Here is a 22,214-nt window from a genome sequence, read left to right on the forward strand (position 1 = left end):
CCTCCCCAGTCCCTCCTCATTAACAGGCAGTAAAGGAGAGGGCAATTTATTTCTCAGCAGACCATACAATTTAGCCTACAACTGATTCCCAGGGACCATACAATTTGGCTTACTAACAATGTCCACAGACTTCTTGCAAATTCCATTAATTGGCCTATGAGATGTTCATCCTTTCTCTTCCAGAAAGCTATTTCTCTAATACACACATCCTTGTCATCAACACTGTCAGGAACTGGGAAGGGTCTGAGATTTTAACCTACAAGCTAGCCTGGCCTGTCAGTTTCATGGATGCTGGTAACGGACACAAGACCCCTGGGTCAGAGACAGAGGACTTTTACCCACAGCACAGCAAGCAGCACGAGCACCAGCATGTTTGCATCAGTCCCCTCTGCCCCAGTTCTCACAGCAGGGACATGGATGGGCCCAGATGGATGTGGGGATACACAATCGATTTCATTACAGGAGAGTAACCCTGGGCTTAGGGAGCCCAAATCTTTTATACTGTGTTTAAGTGTGGCTGTCCAGCACTTCAGAAGGAGACATAATCTCTGTCTTCCAATGCTGTTTGCTATACAAACATCCTTGAAAAGATAAGAAAAAGGCAGTCAGTGCTTCTACTCCCAAGAGGTGCAGAAATGTGAGAGATCTGCAAGAATTCTTTCCCTACCAGAGAGAGCCACATAAATATATTCAATAAGATAGTAAGGGCTGCGATAGAAATATTCAAAGGGCACTTAAAATGAGTGTTATTTCTGTTGATAATTTTTTAAACACATTCTCCCCTCAGTAAATCAGTTGCCCTACGTATTACTAAATATTTTGAAGATGTATGTTTGTAAATTGAGGATTTAGGTGAAAGAATAAGTAGGAGACTAAAGAGAAGACGTTATAATTATTAAATGCAACAGGTATTTTTGTGTATGTTTTGGTTTTTTTTTTTGCTTAATTGATTGGTTCATTAAAACTACTGAATGCTAACTTCCTGCATTATTACTTTTAGGCTATTAGTGTAAATAAGATGAAAATTAAATAGATTTAGTCCATACGCAACCACTTCTTAGTACAGAACAGTAGTTCAAAATCTTTCCCATTGTGTCATTTAAAGCTGGATCGAGCACATTAGGAAGTAATAATAAAGGGAACAAAACATTGACGGTGAGACGGCAGAATGACTTAAAAAAAAATTTCCTACTTCTATGAACATTTGCTGCTCCCAAGAAGGTTTCATAACATTTCCAAGGAAATAATGATAAAGATGATAATTTCTGTTAGTTCAGGGACCAAGAATACAGGGAACAGAAGAAAGGAACTGACAGGTTTAATTACTGGTAACCTCTTCCTTTCCCCTCTATCACAAAATGTTTGAGAATCTGGCCTTTCCTTTAGTTGTGAAATCTATTTAATTATCGCCTATTGAATGTTTACCATGTACAATGCACATTCAAGACTCTTTGAGTAAAAGGTGGTCTTGGTAAGGTTGATAAAATGTAAGTGAAATTAGGAAAATACCTTAAGAGTGCCGTGAGAATTCGGAGTGTAAAAGGAGTGTGTCTAAGAGACACACAGCGCAGGGAGAGACAGTGCTGCAGGGTTAGGAGCATGGACCCAGGAGCCAGACAGCCTGGGCTGAGTACTCAGATCTGCCACCTGCTAACTGCTCAAATTACATAATCATCGTGTGCCTCAGTTTCCTCATATGTAAAATGGGGATAATAATAATACTTGTCTCTCAGGGTTGTTGTGAGGATTAAATGAGTTATTACATGCAAAGCCTATAGAACAGTGCTGAGCACAAACCTAACTGCTCTAGAAATCCAGCTGTTATTGTTGTTGTTATATATAATTATGGGAGTCACACAAGGCTTCAAGGATGCGGAGGCATTAGTGGTGATCCTGGTGAACGGCAGGGAATGGAATGCAGACAACGGAGACACCCCATAGCTGACAGCCCAGCTGAGGCACCAAGAGGACAGATGTCCTCAACTCTTGCTCTGGGGAAGGTTAGAAACAGACACCCTCCACCTGCTTCCCTGGGCCTATGGCACAGGTTGAGAATGTGCATGCATCTGAATAGAAATATTCTTGGGGCTGGCCCCATGGCCAAGTGGCTAAGTTTGCATGCTCTGCTTCGGCAGCCCAGGGTTCACAGGTGTGGATCCTGGCTGCAGACCTACACACTGCTCATCAAGCCACACTGTGGTGACGTCCCACATACAAAAAATAGAGGAAGATTGGCACAGGTATTAGCTCAGTTACTATCTTTCTCAAAGCAAAAAGAGGAAGATTGGCAACAGATGATAGCTCAGGGCCGATCTTCCTCACCAAAAAAAAAAAAAAGCTATTATTCATTAAATACTCAGCATTTATTGATTAAAAAATTTCTGTATTTTTCTCAAGCAAGGGGCATGATATGTAGAAATTTGTGATTGTGATAAGTCAGGAATTCACTACGAGGCTGGCATACAGGAGTCAATCTCTTAGCTAGTGAGTGAGCCTAGCTGACATCTCAAAGTGGCAGTGTAACCATAATTTAATACATGATTCCATTTTGTTCTTACAACAATAGAGGTAGATATTATTGGCTCAATTTTACAGATAAAAAACTAACAGCATTACATACTACGTTGTTAATCATGAATTTGGGAATCCGAGAATATCATGGGTCTGGTGTTAGGGTTCTTAGCCTCAGCACTGCTGACATTTTGGATCAGATAATTCTTTGCTGTGCATTGTAGGATGTTTCACTGCATCCCTGGTTTCTACCCACTAGATACCAGTAGCATCCCTCTCCCCACAGGTTGTGACAAGCAAAAATGTCTCCAGACATTGCCAAATACCCTCTGGTTGAGAACCACTGGTCTAGTGTATTCTATTTGTTAACCCTGAACATTAAATTTGAAAAATTCAAGATCTAAACCTCAAACCATTTTCAACCCTTCACCTTCATAGGGGGCTTAGGTCTTCAACTAAATCTTAATGTTGTTGATCGTGAAAACAGACATTATGATGTAACGAACATATTTTGCATAAATATTTTCCTATCTTTTCCATTTATTTCCACCCTAATGTGGATAAAATGGAATGAGCATCTTTAAGGCTTCTCATCCATACTGTCAAACTGCTGACTGTAAAAGCTGTACCAATTTATATTTGCACCAGCAGTGTAAGAGATTCTATCTTATCACAGCTTCACCAGCATTTGCTATTATGTATATATCTCCATCTTTGCTAATACAAGTTATTTATATTTATATATTTATTTTTATAAAGATGCATATTTGTATTTCTTATTTATATTTTTGAGCACTAGTAAGAGTGAACATTTTCCCATATGTTTTAGTCAGTGGCATTTTTTTCTCAGTTGTTTGTGCTTTTTGCTCACTTGTGTGTTGGGATCTTGGTATTGTTCTTATCATTTTGTCTGAGCTCTTTATATAATGTAACCTGGATAGCATAAATTTCTACAAAAAAATAGCTCATATAAAGCACTTGAGCTTAGACTTCATTAAAGATTTGGGTAGATGGCAAAGGATTTACATCACAGCAACTGAAGCAATCTCGATGGAGTTCTAAACGCTCCTATTTTTACAAGTCGTTTACCATGTTGCTTTCTCTTTCTCTTCTCTCTTCCCTTAACTTCCCTACGCCTTCCTCTCGTGTCTTCACCCACCAATTTCTTTTCCTTTCCAATCTCTATTGGAAACTAGTTTAATTACATCTTTAGTTTCTTAGTCTCCATTTACCCAAGCTCTCAGTTTATCTTCCACTCTGCTAGTTTATCAAGGTATTTTCCTAAACAAGGACATTTCCTTTTCTAAGGGGAACACCAGTACTAACTTTCAAGATATTTTAAATATTGTAGGGGGGTGAAAAATGATTTTGATTCCTACTATGATATTAGTTTCAAATACTTTCCCCACTTTAATTAAAACATTCATCTTTTTCCCTTGAAAAAATTGTAAGAGAAAAATAAATCTTCCCTATGCATTTTTTTCTGTGTTTTAAGCTTGGAAGGTGCTTCCAGATGGGAATATTTAGACAGTTGGAAATGCAGGAAAAGGTGTGGAACGCCTGTTATACATACTTAGAAATCTAAGATGCTCCTATGCATAGTATAGAAAAGCGAGCTTTCCTCTTGATAAACGCATTTTCTTACTACTAGAAGCTATTAGAAAGCAATCATGCCCTGCTTGTAGGAAACATGTTTGCTAGATTTTTTAATGAGATATGCTAAGCCCAATAATAATTAGAGCTGATATTAATTGAGCACTGCATTATACTACCTCTCAAGTAAAACATGATGTGCAAAATGCTGGAAAGTGTTGGGAGCTCAGAAGCAGATGCACTTAAGTTTATAAATTCAGAAACTGAGATGAGAATTCTGCTTCAGGGCCACACACAAGCATAAAGAAACCAAAAACTTTCAAATGCAGACTCTAAAATTGCACTGTCCAAAGCAGTTGCCACTAGCCTCCTGTGGGTATTTAAATTTTAATTAATCAAAGTGAAATAAATTTTAAAATTCCGTTCTTCAGTCACATTAGCCACATTTCAAGTGCTCAATAGCCACATCAGGCTAGCGGGTACCATATGGACAGCACTGAATAATCTTTCCATCATCGAAGAAAGTTTTATTGGACAGTACAGATCTAACAAAATATTGCCTTTAGGCCCATTTTGTGATGCCAGATAAAGCCTATGGAGTTCCTGACAAGTTTCCAAAGCTGGGTTATAGAACTGGTTGGTAGAATTGCAAGAACTTCATTCGAAATTGGTGAAAGGCATCAGGTCGGGGATAGTTTGGTTGGTTGTTAGAGCCTAATATCGAGGCTCTAAGAAATTCTGTGGTGAATTTCTAAAGGGACACAACAGCAGAAAAGGCACAGGATAGGTCAGAAAATCTGGGTCTCTGTAGTATATAGCAATAAGGGTGAGCATTTACTGGGTGTTTCTTATATGCTAGGTACTGTGCTAAATGCATACTTCATTTAATCCTCCCAATACCTCTACAAGGTACGTATTATTACCACTTTACAGGTGAACAAGCTAAGTTTAGAGGCCTAAGGTCACACAGCTAGTCAGTAGTGGAGCCAGGATTTAAAATCAGATACATCTATTCCCTTGCACTAAACAGCTCTGTGACCGCTGGTTCTTTACCTTCCTCATCTGCAAATCTAAAAGGACTAGATTAGAAAATCACCAAGTTGTCTACTGTTTCTAAAACTATGTCCTAAATTAGAATAATACCAGCTATCTTCCCAAGCCAATGAAATATGCAGGGTTCAGAAGAGCAGCTTCCTACCTTATTTTCCCCCAAAGAATATGCTTTCTCCTGTCCATGCCTTTGTCCTGAAACCTTCCTTGGTTTCCCACTATCTACTGTGGCTGCAGCTATTTATGACGTTTATCGCTCGCCACACACACCCCTGAACCAGATAACATGCTCTCTCACGGCAAGAAGTGATTCATAACCCTACAAAATCAGCACAATGCCTAGTACACAGAAGACGCTCCATGAACATTTATGGAATTAACTTGAAGTGGACTGGAAAGAAAATGTGAATCAGTGAAGGGAACTATTAAGGATATTACTCAGGGAGCGGAGCTGTCGGAAGAAAACCCCGAGCAGAGCAGCCTGTGTAGGGGCTGGCGACAAATTCTGACCCGCAGAAACCTGAAGAAGTGGGGTAACGTTAGGGATGGGGGCGGTGACGGTCACAAGCGGCAGAGGAGACTCCGCCGGGACACTACGAGAAGCGAAAAACCCCGCCCATCCCAAAAAGCTGCCGCCAGCGCCCACTCCTGTCTCCCGGGCTCCCAGGGGACCTCCCTGCCCCGCCCCCTCCGGAGGTCGCGGCGGCGGCGGCTGCGCAGTGCGCGCATAGGCCGGGCGGCGAGCGCCGCGGTCAGCTGACTGCTCCGCTGGCACGTGACTTGCTCCGTGGGCGCTGGGGTCTAGGAAGCTGTGAGGCCGGAGCATAGGCCCGGGAGGGATGGAGCGCTGAGTCGTTAACGTCTGCCGGGCTGTCTGCCTCTGTACCTGGTCCTGCTGCCACTTCCTTGCTGGGTCAGTGAGCGATGGCTGCGCCGGATGGGGAGTCCCGGCCAGGCCGCGCTGGCGCTGCGGTCGCCGCCTGGGAGGGCTGGGGGCGGGCGCAGGGGCCGAGGCTGTGGCGTTGGAGCTGGCTGGGGGGCTGGGTCTGGTTTCTCGGCGCCGGTTCGTGGCAGCCTTGGGCCTAGGTTCCGTCTCTAAGGAAGAGGAAGGAGGGAAGAAGAGAAAGGGCCCCAGGGGGTACTTAGTAGGAGAGGCAGAAAGGAGAAACACTGCGAGTCTAGTACATTTCTCCTTCGTTTGGGTGGGTGGTCACAGCGAATCCCCGCCTCTTTAATTGAGGGGTATGAAAGGTGACAGAGTGGCCCAGATGAGGATCTCGGGTGGTGTATGTGAGGTCACAGGGAGCTCAAGAGCTTTCACTGGGTTTACGCGCTTGTGAGAAGGCGGATGGCAGTTTAAAGGGTCTGGGGGCCCCTCACTGCAGCCAGGGGGCCCTCACAGAGGACGCAGGGTCCTTGTAGGCGGGAGAAAGAACAAGAATCCAGAAAGCTCAAACCATTTTTTATTAGAATGGGGGAAGGGTAGGCAAGAAACCCCTGAAAAGGAACTTGAGGGGAGAGTTACATAAGGCTAATTGAATCACCTGAGAAACAGGAGTAAGGGGAAGCTAATATTCTTTTCAGAGGAAAAATCTGGTATGTTAGGGAAAAATAAAATATTTCAGTGAGCACTCAGTCCTTAGCACTGCTCTGGGAGTGGAGGAGTCGCGTGTAAACAGTCCAGCCTTAGGAGTTCTCGCTAGTGTTGAGGAAATAAGTCACACACACCATACATTGACATACAGTGAGGTTATATGTAATTATCAAAAGAGAATGCTGAGTGCTTTGGAATTGTGAGCAGGGGCAGACATGTGAACTGGCACTATCGGGAAATATCCTGAGGGAATGGTAACTAGAGTTGGGTCTTGGCAAGCCAGTGGGATCTGAAAAGGTGGAGAGAAATGGGGAGAACTTTCTAGGCAGGGAAAGCCACAGGATTTGAAGGCCTCAAGATGAGGTAAAAGAGTGCTGCTAGGGGAGTCAAAAGTCTGGGTCTGTGGCGGATTTGAATTGTGGAGAAGTGGGAAATAAAGTTGGGGTCAGATAATGAAGACACTAGAATGATATTCATTTGTTCATTCAACTAATATTTATTGTGTTATATACCAGGTACTGTGCGAGTGCTAGGGTTTAGAGAACAGACTCTCTCATAGAGCTTACAGTCAAGGAGAGAAGATGGATTTTAATAAATAGTCACGCAAGTGTGAAATGTTCATTGAAGGAATAACAGAGTGGTGTGAAAGATTTGTCAAGCTTGTGCCCTTTATAGAAGGTTCAAAAAAGGCTTTTTGGAGGATATGACTTTCGAATTGACATCTGTGAAGGGTGTGAAAGTGTAAGTGAAAACAGTGCAGGCTTGAGGGAATGGCGTATGTCAATGTGAAGATGAATAAATCTTGTGAGAGGTTGTAGGAGGGCTAGCATGGCTGAGTTGGGAGGGAGCTATGTGAGAGAAGCAGGTGAGGGAATACTGGGGGTCAGGCCCAGCAGAGCTGTTATTCTAAAAGCAGAGGGAAGCCAGTGAAGATTACAGACAGTGGAGTGCGTCAGACGCGGGTGGTTTTTCGCAGGGAAAGAGTCACCCTGAGCTGACATCTGTTGCCAATGTTCCTCTCTTTTTCCCTCCCCAAAGCCGGAGTGCATGGTGGTATAGCCTAGTTTTAAGTCCTTCTGGTTGTTCTATGTGAGTCACTGCCACAGCATGGCAACTGACAGACGGGTGGTGTGGTTGCACGCCCGGGAAACAAACCTGGGCCGTGGAAGCAGTGAGAGCGCCAACCTTTAACCACTAGACCATCAGGGCTGGCTCCAGACATGGTTTTTGAAAAGAAAATTTTGTTGATAATGTAGGGTGCAAAAGTGAGTGAGAGGAGACCACCTCAGGAGGACATTGTTGTAATCCCACCAAGAGAAGGCAAAGCAATTTAAACTGTTTCCTGTAGGGAGTGGGGAGCCGGTGAAGGATTTGAAAGCAAGATACTTTCCTTCTCTCTCCACTAAGGAATTAAGGAGAGTGTTAAACTGTACTCGCTTTTAGAGGGGCTAAGGAATTGGAGAAGGGAATGAATGATTAGATTCTATTTGCACCCTTCACTGAGGGTGGTTATGACTACCCTCTAAGCAGTTCTGAAGTCCACCGGGGAGGCTGGATCATTTTGGGGTTGATGGGAGATTCCTTTGCAAAACTCTGTTTTGGCTTTCCAGCTTACCCATCAGTAACGTCATCTACTCCAGAATACCTTTTATTGAACAACAGATAGTCACAGGGAGGACTCGATTGCCTTTCATGTTTATTTTGTTCTCACAGGTCTTTGAGAGAAAGTAGATGAAAATGCTATTCATTCTATAGATAGGAACCTGTCTCGACCCTTGGAACTAGAAACAGAGAGAAAGTGATTTGTCTAAGTTTGGCATAACTTCCGTGGTCTTCTCCCTGCTGGTGTATTGTTCCTGCTGATCACCTCCACAGTACTTCCCACAGTCGCATCTAGAGAGAAGGGTGAGTTTCTTGAAGTGCGTTGTAATCTTTGATTCAGCACTGTGGGTGAACTTTTTCTAGTAGGACAGCTTCAGGGGATTTGGCAGTGCTGGGTCAGTGCTTTACAAACTGCTTTTCTGTCAGCTTGGGTAAAGCTGTTCAATTTACAGTTCAGCTGGAGGAGATAATGGGCGACCAGTGTGAGCTGAAGGTGCTCAAGTTGTTAATCACGGGTCTTTGGCAACAAGCAAGTCTGGGATTGTCCTGAAGACCGAGCCTCAGGATTGTGTCTCAGAACTCCTGGAGGATCTTTCTCTGTTTGGTACACCTTCGGGAACTAGATTAAATCTAAAGAAAACAGTACTTGCGATCTGACTAAAGTAAATGGTGAGAGCTGGGTGGTTAGTGTAATTCTGCTTTTAAAACTGGGCAGGAAATACTCATTTTTTGGCATATTGGTCTTAGGAGCCTCATTTACACTGGTTTTTATAACCTAGAAGGAAACTTTTGGGCTTCAAAAATCTGATTCTGTGATTATTTCCACAACTTGTGAAATAATCTCCTTGGCCGAAGAGCAAAAGTGGAATGCCAAAATAAACCTTTGCAAAAGGAGGTCCTTGTGGTTCACCAGTCCCCCAGGCAGTCAGTCTTCCTTTTGAACTTGAGTCTGCTTAGGGGTAGCTACAGTTTTGGCTAAGTACCTCCTACTTAAATTTTCTTCTTGTGTGTATTCTGCTGTATTTGCAGCAGTAAATCTTTCTCATCCTTTGGATGTGGAATTTTATACCATTTTAGTTATATTCTAATGCATGTTACATTTCTATTTCATTGACGTTTCTAAGATGTAGTAGAAACCATTAGCATAGTGCCTTTGGAAAGATAGCTCAGGCAATGAACCAGGGCAGTCTGAAATTTCCTGTTGACACGAGTGACCCTTGGAACTAGAAATTTCACGCTATATTCTTGATAATGAAGTAAAATTCTTTTCCAGTGGGAAATCTCCCTCTAATGTTGTATCGTTGTGCAGATCTGCTATTTATTGAGTTCAGAAAGGACCCAGGTGGGCAATGAAGGAGAGGTGCTTTGGTTACATCAGAGGATAAGAAGGATGGAGCATTAGCTCTATATCTAAAATAAGGTGTGTGTGTATTTCAAAATAAAATGCAGGTAAATGCAAAAAAAAGGTGTTATTTAAAGAGATTGATGTTGTCTTTTAAGATATTTTAAGCAAACTGTCAATGAATAAAAAGTTACTTCATAAATTAAGATAATTAACGGGGATTAACTTTACCATGGAAGGTTTTCTTTATGAACCAGCCTATAGTTTAGTGATTCTGTATGGATGCTGTTGGCGTTTTGGACAAGAGTGTCCCTTGTTTAGCCCCCATCCACTAAAGTCTGATAGTGACCCCCACATTGGGACAACCTAAAACACTCCCATGTATTTCCAAACTCTTTTGGGGGGAGAGGTACCATTCGGTTGCAAAACACTGCATGTGGTGCCATCATTTATTTGCTGGACAGATGTCTGAGTGCTTGTTAGTGACAGGCATTCTACCTGATGTTGGAGATAGAGAGGTTAAGGGTAGTATTTTAATAAACTGGCATGTAAAATGTATGCACTCATTAGCTGTGTGATCATTAATTGTTCTCTCATCTGCGAGCAGGGGTGGCGATAACATCTTTAAAGGAACTAAGTACAAAATTGCTTAGCGTATTGAAGTGCTTATCACATAGTACATATTTAATAAGTGGTTGTCATTAGTAGTGAACAGAATCTCAAGCTTACCAGAGTGACGGATTGGGGAAGACTAGTTTTAAGTCTTTAATTTGATGGATTTCAGGCTAGAATACATTGTGTTAGAGATACCAGCACCTTTCAGTGGAATGTGGTATTGTGGTCCAGTCACTATTATAAAATACCAGAAAAAAAGGAAAGGGAAGTAATGTTTTGGGAGCCGTGTGTGTAGACTCAGGGAATCCCCTGGCATGGAAGGAGTTGTTTGCTCTTTGGGGATTGTTGAGGTGCCTAGGGATAGAGGAAGTCTCTGGGAGCTCAGAAAGTTCTGATGATTACTTTCAGTAATGGGTGTACACCTCCCTCCCCTGCCATGTCTACCAATCCAGCCAGCTGTACCAGAAACTACAGGAAATTTTTTAACATTGTGTAATGTGTTGTTACCTCCCTAACCCACCCAGACATGTTTCTGTTTGTATGATAGTCATCTATGTGAGGGTAAGGCTTGGTTTTTACAAATTTATTTGTAGCCAACTCTGAAATAAAGACATGGTAATTGTTTATATAATACATCTATTAAAGATTAAATTGTCTTATAGTTAAGTATATTTGTGGCATGAAATTCAGGCAAGCTTTTATAGGATGATAGAGCATTTATAAATACTCTTTCAGTTGAAAAGAAAACATGCAGAAGTTTATTTATTTAAAGAAGGTATATGTTCTGACAATTTTTAAATTTCATTCTGTATGAATCACGAAAGTATTCCTTGAGAGGTAAAATCCCCCTTTGTTATTGGAAACTTTTAAACAAGTTTTATTATGAGCAAGCCCCTCCTGCAATCCCAATTAAGATGCTTCTGATTTGAAGGATAGAATTTTAACATTCAAAGAGGAAATTGATATTTTTAACTTTTTATTTGTATAGTGTTAATTTCTAGGGGAGGATGTGGCCACTTTTTTAAATGAATGGATTGTGGTAAATGTTTTACACTGATCAGTTCTGTTAAAAGTTGATGTGCCACGATTGGAAGGCTGTGTGATGTTTCACTGATCTGAGGTATGCCTTCTTGTGCTTGTTGAAATAAGCCACTTTAGTAAACTTGGTGTTTTTAAGGCAAAAAGGAAGTTTTGCATGTAGACTGCCTTCAGCCTTAATTTATTGTGAAATTTCATTTACTGTGAAAGATGGTTGCATTTCAGAGACTAAAGTGTTGGTTTCTTGAAAGCATTAAAAGCAGTTAATTATTGGAGCACTAACTGGGGTGCTGTACTGTTTTCTGTGGTTGCCTCTGTCTTGGGTCAGGCTCATAAAAGAGATGCTTAAGTAGCTCTTCTGTTCGGGCTTAGTATCTCCACCTTTTGTGGTGTTGTGATAGTTATTGCTTTACTGTTTTTATTTTATATTCAAATCAATTGTGATAGGAAAATAATCCACAGCCTTCAAATTCCCAGAAGTGGGTGATACAGTAAATGAACACTCTCAGAGCTTTGAACCCAGGTTTTCCCTTCTTCTCTCCTTTCCTTCATTGCATTTTGAAAAAGAATTTTTACTTTTTTTTTTAAAGCAGCATACTTACTGCATCAGATAAAATAGAAGTGTTTAAAAATTTGACTAGCGTTTCTGTTATGCCTCCAGTGTATTCTGCTTTGATTTTTTATCTTGTCATTAGCATCGTTTCCCTCATCCCTCCCTGCGCACACGGACCTAACTGCTTATACAGATCTACACACACGTGGTAAGCTCCTTCAGGACAGGGGGTACATCTTTTTGTTTTGCTTCTCAAAGCCTACCACGGTTCTGGGAACTTAAGCACCCAAAACATTTGGTGAAGATGAATGATATGACCGTAAATTGAAAACAGTTACGGTCAATTAAGAGATATGTGATAAAACACAAAATAGATGTCTGCTGAAATGCAGTTTATTATGTGGGTTTAAATGGACATACGGGTTGAAGGAGTAGCAGTTTGGGATTATATTAATGAGTTTGGTGCTTGGTTGGACTTAGTTGGGAAAATCTTTTTGTTCAGGGAAGTTTGAGTTGGTTTAAATGGGAAGAGAGAAGTTGTTTTGTGCAAAATGGACTGTCTGAGCAGAGGCAAGTAAGAAAGAGAACTGAAGGCAGGCCTTAGGTCAAGATGGACAGAGAGGTCAGGAAGATGGTGAGGATAAGGCAGAAAAACTCAGACAAGGAGGCTGGTAACGATGATGGTGACAATTGGCAAATTTCAGTTTTATTTCCAAGAAAGAAGCAGGACTAGGGGCATACATTTTTGTGAGTTGCTCAGCCTTCTCTCGCCTAGAGCAATTTTTTTTAGAGCTGGAAAAATTTTTCAAGAAGTTTCGGGAATAAATCAGAACTCTACACTGTGGTCACAAAGCCACCTGCTGTTTGTACCTAGGGCATTTAAAATCCTCTGTATTCTGTCCTTCATAAATGAAATAAAATTGTGCATTTCTTGAGCAAAGCAAGAGTTTATCCAGGTTCTGTTTTGTCCTGTACTTGATTTCATAGACCATATTGCTTTTTTACTTACGTTTTAAGTTTGTAAGTCGCCATAGGAAGCATGCAAAAAAGTAGGTTGATATATTTAAGGTGTTAAAACTCCATAGAACAAAAATCATTTCTGTATTATAGAACTAACAGTACTGTGTGATTCTTGATAATGATGATGTAACATTTAGCCATCTTATTAAAGAGTATTTGTCATTTCTTGTAACATTCACTATATAGTCAATGTATAATCATTATGTAATTCCCTATATAATCATGAAAATGTCTGTTTTAATACAGTGGTTCTGAAACCTGACTGATCATCTGAATTACCTGAGGAACTTAACAAGAAAATAGAAAAAAAGTCTTGGGTCTCACGCAATATAGATTCATGGCATATAAGAGCAGAAAGGGATCCTGGATATCGTAATCCAGTCCTCTCGTTTTACAGCTCAAGAAACTCATGCGGACAATGATATGCAGAACTGGGATTAGATTCCCGTCCTCATCTTCTCAGTGCAGTGCTCTGGCCGTTACATTGTGTTTTCTGAAGTTGGCGTTTGGGTTTTCTCTGGCTGTAATTCCCAGTGAGATCAAAAGGCTGTTTACCGATTAACTGGTACCATAGTTGCTTTCCCACCACAACCAACCAGACTGGACAAAATATATGAAAAAAACTGCTGCCAGATATTGGACAACAGGTAGTGTAGGAAATGAGAGACAAGTAACAAATGAAATGAGCTCTGTAATCCCTCTGGCTTTCTGCCTGGAGTCACTCCCTGGACCATGATTTAGGAGGGGGAAGCCAAGCAGAGCATGTTGGTCTTGCTGTCTTGCTGAGTTGAGGAGAATGGAGTTGGGGAGGGCTTATCTGGCTAGAATTTGCAGGTCAGAGTGGCAGAGAGCAGGGAGCTAGTCAGAACACCCACCATCTATATGGGCGTCTCTGCAGGAGGGCCGGCAAGGAATGACTAGGAAGCTTTAAACTGAACAATCATCAGGGCTTGTGGGGTTGGGAGGCGTTTGAATACTTGGGGCATCCAGTGGAATCCCAGGTCAGGCCTTAGTAGCAGAGCTAAATTATCCCTAGAGTGAAACCTTAAACACATCCTAACAGAGTTTAAAAGCAAGCCTTGAATGGATCATGCTGATCCTTAGGTAACTTAACTGCCTGTCAGAACAAAGTACAGCATTCTTAAAAGGAACACAACAAAAGCCAGTGATTAACAGTGTAACATTGTGAATTATAAATATGCTCAGTGATTTAACAGAAGACATGAACGTGAGGAAAGAAATGAAAAGTTTTAAAAAAGGAACTTAAAAAGCTCAAGAAAATATTTAAAGCGAAAAATTCACTTCATGAGATAAATAGCAGATTACTCTAAAGAAAAGTTCAGCAAACTGGAAGATATAGCAGGAGAGTATCCAAACTGAAGCACAGAGAGAAAAAACTGAAAAAATGAATAGAAGCTTGTTGACCTGTGGGACAATATCAGGTGGTTTAACATTTGATTTTTGTCTCAAAAGAAGGGAAAGAGAAGCAGAAAAATATCTCAAGAAAATAATGGATGAAATTTTTCCAAATTTGATGAAAACTGAAAACACAGATTCGAGAAGCTCAGTGAAATCCAAGTAGGATAAATCCTTGTGACCTTGGGGTAGGCAGATTTTTCTTATGCCACAGAAAGCATATATTATAAAAGAAGAAATTGATAAAGTAGACATCAGAATTGAAAAGTTCATAGCACTAAGTGTTGGTGAGCCTGTGGAACAACTGGAACTTGCATACCTTGCTAATGGGTTATAAAATGTTCTATCTACTTTGGAAAACAGTTTTGCGGCAGCTTCTTATAAAGTACATGCTAATCATTCAACTCAGAAATTCCACTTCTAGATGTTTATCCAAGAGAAATGAAAATATATTTTCACAAAGATCTTTGTAGAAGAATGTTTATAGCACCTTTGTTCTTAATGGCCCCAAACCAATAACAATCCAGGTGTCCATCAGCAGGTGAATGGAAAAGCCAACTGTAGTATATTGATGTAAGGGAATACTGAGCAATAAAACAGAATGAACTACTGATGCACACAACATGGACAAACGCCAACAACATGCCGAGCAAAAGAAGCCAGACACAAAGGAGTACATAATATCTGCTTCTATTTACAATGAACTTCTAGATCAGGAAAAATGAATCTGTAGTGACGGCAGATCAGCATTTGCCAAGGGCTCGCAGTAGGATGGGGAGTGAGTGGGACCAGGTGTGAGGGAAGGCTTTAGGGTGACAGAAATGGTCTTAATCTTGGTTTTGGTGGTGGTTACACAGGTTTGACGTTTGTCAAAAGTTCATCAAACTGTACTCTTATAATGGGTGTATTTTATTGTATATAAATTATATTTCAATAAAGATTTTTTAAAAATATGGGGGAAGTGAAGGGAACTAACCAATTATGAGCCAGATGCTTTAACTATGTTATTTCATTTAATCGTCATAGTTATTTATTCATTCAAGAATATTCGTCAAATAATTTTTGAGGGTTTACATACCAGCCTCTGTGCCAGGTACTGAGGATACAGTTTTGAGCAAAAACTATCATGGTTTCCACTTATGTCATGGCAGTTTATTTGGAAGACAGACATTAATAAAAAGTGTCCCTCAGGGAAATACTGAAAAGAAGGTACTATAAGAGCATATAATACATTCATCCTTAGCATATATGCTCTCATATGATATATGACATGAGACGTATTATATATGTCATATAATATATGGGGCACTTTCTATGCCTTGGTTTCTTCATTTGTAACTACTACCCACCTGGTAGGGTTGTTTTAAAGGTATGGATGAGTTAATACATGTGAAGTGTTTTGACAGGAGCTAGTAGATAGGAAGTGCCCAATAAATATTTGCTGCTATCTTGATGACGTTTGACAGTTCTCACTGTCTAATGTTTCAGGAGTACACCTGTACTAACTCAGGACCAGGTTTGGGGGAGGAGATGATGAGTTTGACTAGAAGTGTTGAGTCTTAGGGAGCTTTTGAGACATCCAGGTGGAGATGTCTTGTAGTCGGTTGTGGAGACTTGTTGGATGCTGGGGAGGGGCCTGGGCTGGAGACAGAAATTTGGGAGAGTGTTCAGCATCTAGACAAGAATCACCTTGAGTGTAGATAAGATCATCAAGAGAGAAACTGTGTACACACGTTTATACACACATGTAAGAGAGGGACTTAGACCTGGGTTTGAGTCTTGAGAAACTCCAACTTTTAATTGGTGTGCCTTTTTAATAATTTCCTCTCTTGGTTAGCATGTGATTTGGCTTTATTTATGCCTGACTTCCTGTACACAAGATGAAAAAAGGAAATAATTAGGAATAAAAACAGAAGTCATTCGAAGTAGTCAGAGGAGCTGGAGTTGTCCATGTTCTTAGTGAGATGGTAACCAGTGGATACTAGTTTTGACTCTTTCTACGCAGCTGAGAGAAAAAGGGAAATGTTTTTAGCAACATGGATTTCATTTTCTGACCAAAAACATATATATACACATCTGCAGAGAGAAATTTTGTTTGGGACTGAGCTTAAATTGTTCTTCAATTTCAAGGAGAAATTTGTGTGACTTGTATAAGTGAGAGGATAACAGTGGACATTGTTTAAAAACAGAGAAAAAAGGGATTTTGCAAAAGACTTCTTGATGCTGTTCTTAAATTCGTCCTTGGATACTTAAGTAGCTTGTGTCTCCCATCAGGCTCTTCTTATAGTTAGTTTGCTTTGACTAGGGGATAGAAGAATTGAGGCCATGGTTTTGCCTAAAGTACAAATAGGTTCTTTCTCAAGCCCTCTCTTATATTTTTGGCTGTATTCACCCTTAGAATAACAAAAGACGTAGGCTTAGTAATCTGCAACTTTACCAATTTTTAATTTTATGAGCTACTCTAAAATTAGGATGTTTTCTGAAAGACTCTAGATAAAAAAAAATTGAAGAAAAATACAATTTAAATATTTTTTGGCCCTTATTTTTTCTCTGATCAGACTTTTTGATTGATTCAGAGTCATTGTTATAATGACATTTCACTTATTAATAAAACAAGCAATTTATTAAGTCCTTGCTGTAGGCAGGAATTGTGTATGCTGGGTTTTAGGGCTTCACAGAAGAAAAGTTTCTGGCCCTTCAGGATTTCCCAGTCAGGAGAGGAAGAAACGAGGGAAGATAGTGGGATAAGTGCGTAATGGTGGCATTTATAAGGTATTAATTAAGTAAACAAGATGTTTCCCACCTGGGACTGGGAATAGCCTTTGGAGGTAGGATGGGTTGGGACAGCAGCCCATAGTCACCCAGGAAGGGAGGCCAGGTGGGAGGGAGAGGATCTAGGTTCATCGTTGTATTCGTTCCTTCCAGCAGCTCTGTCAAGAGATTTGTAGGATTCCACTTTACAGATGAGGAACCTAGTAGAGGGGTAAAGTCAGATAGTTAACTATTCTGAGACTCCAAAGTTTGTGCCCTTTCCTCTGTGATCTCCAGGTCTCTTGAATCTCTAATTTAAAAAAAAAATTTGCTTTTCTGTTTGGAGGAGTCATTGCTCCTTATAGGAGGTAGGATAGTTTTGGATGCTGGGTGATGCGGTTTTAGAAATTGTGATGATCCTGGATGAAAAGAAGAAGGAAGGGAAGCTCACATCCCTTTGTCTAGTGGAATTCATTAGCCCTACAAGGTGCTGTGAGCCTGGAAGAAAGCATAGGGTGAAAGAGTTGAAGGTTGCATGTGGATCTCTCTTCCAGTAGGAGAGCTCAGGTGAGCTTGGATACAGAACATTCTCTCTCCTAGCATAACACAACAGAAGGAAAATGGCCCTTACAGTCAAACACAATGAGATTTGAACCTCATCTGCCGGTTGTGTGACCTTGGTAAATTACTAATGTGTCCGAGTATTACTACCTAGCTCATTGGGCTGTCGTGAGAATTCAAAAAGATAATGTATTAGATGTTATAACACAGTACAAACAGAAGACACCGTTTCCTCCTCATCTCCAAACAGGCTCTAGAGAGGGCTCCAGTAAAAAGACGGAATTAGAGAACTTTCTGTGGTTTTCCTAGACATTTCTGGACTCTAGCTTTGTTTAGCATTATCATGACTTTATTTCATTTGATCTGATAAAACCTCTGTGAAGTAGCTTAGGGCAGGTATTTATAGATGAGAAAATGGGATTCTCTTATTTCTTTAAATCCTTTGGAAATCTGTTGGACGAAAAAGATTTTCTAGAACTCTAAATGGTATGATAGTGACATCTGCTGTAATAGTTCATATTGTTACAGTCTTTGAAGAAGCTGCAGTTTAGATAATTTAACAGTATCATCAGGAGGAACTTAACAATTGATTTTATCACCTGCCATTTTTGGAGGAGAGGAGGTATAACATGACACATATTTAATGTGTCATCAAATATGCTTTTTTTAAGAGAACCACTTGTATAAATAATTATGATAAAACCTCAGTTTTTCAAAAAATACCATCACTTAGAAGATCTGGATTGTTAAGAGAGGTTTAAAGATGTTACTGGAAAGTGCCTAGCAAGGTACTCAGTGGTGGAGATTTACGTATGGTAATGAAGCAGAGGCAACTCCAGGTCGCCTCCAAGTCCGTCTGCACAGCCGATGCTCCCATAGTCGGGTCAGAGCTGGTTTAGAGCGGTTTGCAGTTGCATTTCTCTGAGGCGAAAGCCCAGCTCAGCTGAAAAACATCTCAAAGGAAGATGTTAGCTGTGGACCAAAGCTAAGTTCTTCTGTTAGGAATACATATCGGTGTGCCAGGGTTGTGTATGGATGACATTTTGTGGAATGAAACTGTTGGTGGCTGGTATTTTGGGTAGTCTCACTTCTTGAATCCATTTTAGGATATTTTGTGATTTTTAAAAAAAATTAGATATCTCGTGTATTAGTTCTTTATCATCTTGTTTTCTTAGTATCATAAGTAATTCACCTTTTACCATTTACAGGTTCCCCATACTATCCGCTGAAACCTTTCATAAGCCAGAATGGCCTAAAGTGAAGAAGCAATTACCATTAATTTATATGGGAAAAATTTTGAGCAGACCCCAAAAATAACCTACCAAAATAAATCAAGCTACAGCACAGATGCTCACAGACAGTTAAGAGCTCTGGCTGCTGATGCTTGGTGTAGTTCCCGGAGAAGGAGCTTGGCAGCAGCACTTTTGCTGCTCATGGTGCATGCTGCCTCTATGAGGGCTCACTGCTAGACAAAAGCTGAATGCTATTTTCGCACAAGCAAAAATCCTCTTTGGATTTCTTTCGGTTATCAAAAATAGGTACTAATGTAGGTCTTTCATAAAAGCAAAGCGGCATAAAGTGAACATTAGGGTAGCAGGGGAGGCCAGCCCCATGGTATAGTAGTTAAGTTTGTCATGCTCCACTTCAGTGGCCTGGGTTTGGATCCTGAGCCCAGACATACACCACTTGTCAGCCATGCTGTGGCAGCAACCCATATGTTAAAAAAAAAGTGGAGGAAGATTGGCACAGATGGTGGCTCTGTGCTAATCTTCCTCAGCAGGAAAAAAAAAGGTAGCAGAGGAAACCTGTACAGGGATTTACTTCCAGGTAACTAAATTTGACTTTGTTTCGTGTCATATGCCAGTGTTGGATTAGTTTTGAAACAGGTTATACTTATCAATTATCCTGTGACTGTGAAATATTAGAAACAAATGATACTAAATGTATTTTTTGTTTTATTTTGTTTGACTTTTCAGAGTCTCTCTTGATTTTGGAACAAATACTTGGTAACAAACATGACTGAGTTTTGGCTTATATCGGCTCCTGGGGAGAAAACATGTCAGCAGACATGGGAGAAATTGCACGCGGCAACTACAAAGAACAACAATCTTGCTATTTCTTCAAAGTTCAACATTCCTGACTTAAAGGTCAAACTGCACTGTGCAAAGTAGTGTGTGCGTTCTTCAGGAAGGGGAGGGCAGTTGTCTCCACTTGCCTTCTTGTAGAGATGAGGTTCCTTCAAAAGAAAACTCTCCCATCCCTAGCCATTGGCATAATTTGAAATCTGTTCTTTCTAATCTTCAGTTTTTAGATAAGGAGGAAATTGAGATTTTAGAAATAAATTACCAAAATGAAATCACATTTTTCCCAAGTTTTTGTGCTTTTCTAAATCTTAGGAAAATATTTGATATATTACATTCACAAATGTGACTTGCAGAAGTGAAAAATCTTAGTTATATATTCTTAAATATCACAGTGAATCCACTTTTCTGTTATTAAATTCATATAATGCTCACTAATGTTATACACGTTTTACCATTGCACCTCTTTAATCATACTTGGCAAATCTAACCTAGTTATTTGATTTAGTCCATCTGTTTAACATTCATTAAAGATCAGTAATCTAGCGGCCTCAAAGTGAAGCAGGCTTGCCAGTAAGCTTGACTGAACTTTTAGAAAAGATCATGATATTTATATTTTGTTGGTTACCTAAGTGAGGCAGTTAGACACAGCACTCATTTAAGAAATACTTAAAATTACTGATTCTTAATATTTTAGGAGTTACAAATTCCTTGGAGACACTGATAGAGACTGTAGACATTTCTTCCAAAACGTGCTCATTTACACACATAACAGTTTTGTTACAAATTCAGTTACAGACCCTCCAGGGCATGGTCATGGACCTTTGCTTAAGAGCTGCTGTTGTAAACCATGGCTTCAAATGATGCACTGTCGCTGGGTGGTGCAGGCAGAGGCACGGGCCTGCCTGGCAGTCTTCACTTCTTAAATGGTGGTTGTACCCATGAATTAGAGGATTATCTCGTACACATAAACAGCTTTGAAATGTCTGGAAAACATTTTTTAACCACTCTTGCACATTATGAAATAAAATATGCAGAACTTAAGGCCCTTCAAATCAAGATGGGGTATCATCTTGTTTTAAAAAAAAAAAAGGATGTGAAACCTAAGTAATAAAATGCTGTATTTCCCTTGTAGGTTGGCACACTGGATGTCTTGGTTGGTTTGTCGGATGAACTGGCTAAACTGGATGCGTTTGTAGAAGGGTAACGTACTTTTTATGTAGACTAGAGCAAAATGAGAATATCTCATTAGACTATCTGGCCATTGGGTTTGTTATATGTATACGTTGCTTGTTGGAATAGTTTTAAAAAAGGATGACTTTTTTTTTCTTTGTAAATCTATGAAGTTATAATTTACGTACGATAAAATGCACTTGTTTGTGAAATTGTTGATTCTTTCTGGTATCATTTTTTGGATATAGTTTACATACCATACAGTTCACCTGTTTAAAGTGCACAATTCAGTGATTTTTAGTATAGTCACAGAGTTGTGTAGCCACAATCAGTTTTAGTACATTTTCATCACCCACCCCCCCCCCACCCGCCCACCATAAACATCCTGTTCCCAGTAGCAGTCACTCCCTGCCCGCCACAGCCCACTAATCTGCTTTTTGACACTTTAGATTTGCTTATTCTGGACAGTTGGTATAAATGGAATCATATAATATGTGGTCTCTTGTGACTGGCCTCTTTTCCTTAGCATAATGTTTTCAAGATTCATCCAGGGGCCGGTCCGGTGGCGCAGCGATTAAGTGCACATGTTCTGCTTCTCGGCGGCCCGTGGTTCACTGGTTCAGATCCTGGGTGCAGACATGGCATCGCTTGACAAAAGCCATGCTGTGGCAGGCGTCCCACATATAAAGTAGAGGAAGATGGGCATGGATGTTAGCTCAGGGCCAGTCTTCCTCAGCAAAAAGAGGAGGATTGGCAGTAGTTAGCTCAGGGCTAATCTTCCTCAAAAAAAAAAAAAAAAATCATCCATGTTGTAGCATGTATCAATATTTAATTTCTTTTTATTACTAAATAATATTCCATTGTGTAGATATACCACCTTTTATTAATCGTCAGTTGATGGACATTTAGATTGTTTCCACTTTTTGGCTGATACGAGTAATGCTGCTATGAATATTTGTGTACAAGTTTTTGCGTGCTCATATATTTTCATTTCTCTTGGATATGTACCTAGAAGTGGAATTGCTGGGTCAAATGGTAACTCTGTTTTTAACATTTTGGAGAACACCAGAATGTTTTCCAAAGCAGCTGCGCCATTTTACAGTCCCACCAGCAGTGTATGAAGGTTCTCATTTCTCCACATTCTTGACAACACTTGTTACTATCCACTTTTCTGATTATAGCCATCCTAATGGATATGATGTAGTATTCCTTGTTTTTTTTGTTGTTGTTTTTTTTGTTTTTTGGTGGGGTTTTTTTGCTGAGGAAGGTTCGCCCTGAGCCAACATCTGTTGCCAATCTTCCTCTTTTTTGCTT

General features: G+C 40.2%; 1 protein-coding gene across 6 annotated transcripts in view; it reads left to right on the top strand.

The window, feature by feature from the left end:
- The first annotated feature begins 5,846 nt into the window (after window positions 1–5,846).
- ATP6V1C1 (ATPase H+ transporting V1 subunit C1) overlaps window positions 5,847–22,214 on the top strand; it is a 43,580-nt gene continuing 27,212 nt past the window's right edge. The window contains exons 1-4 of one of the 6 annotated variants that reach the window (XM_014827771.3): window positions 5,869–6,067; window positions 8,462–8,653; window positions 19,623–19,793; window positions 20,863–20,930. In XM_014827771.3, the coding sequence (XP_014683257.1) occupies window positions 19,662–19,793; window positions 20,863–20,930 (200 nt within the window). In that variant the 5' untranslated portion in view covers window positions 5,869–6,067; window positions 8,462–8,653; window positions 19,623–19,661. Of the gene's footprint in view, window positions 6,068–8,461; window positions 8,654–19,622; window positions 19,794–20,862; window positions 20,931–22,214 lie in introns of all 6 variants that reach the window. The other 5 variants (XM_044743858.2, XM_070481434.1, XM_070481433.1 and 2 more) reach the window with 5 other exon arrangements.

The sequence above is a fragment of the Equus asinus genome, chromosome 12, assembly GCF_041296235.1.
Source record: "Equus asinus isolate D_3611 breed Donkey chromosome 12, EquAss-T2T_v2, whole genome shotgun sequence".
In the NCBI taxonomy this organism is placed as follows: domain Eukaryota; kingdom Metazoa; phylum Chordata; class Mammalia; order Perissodactyla; family Equidae; genus Equus; species Equus asinus.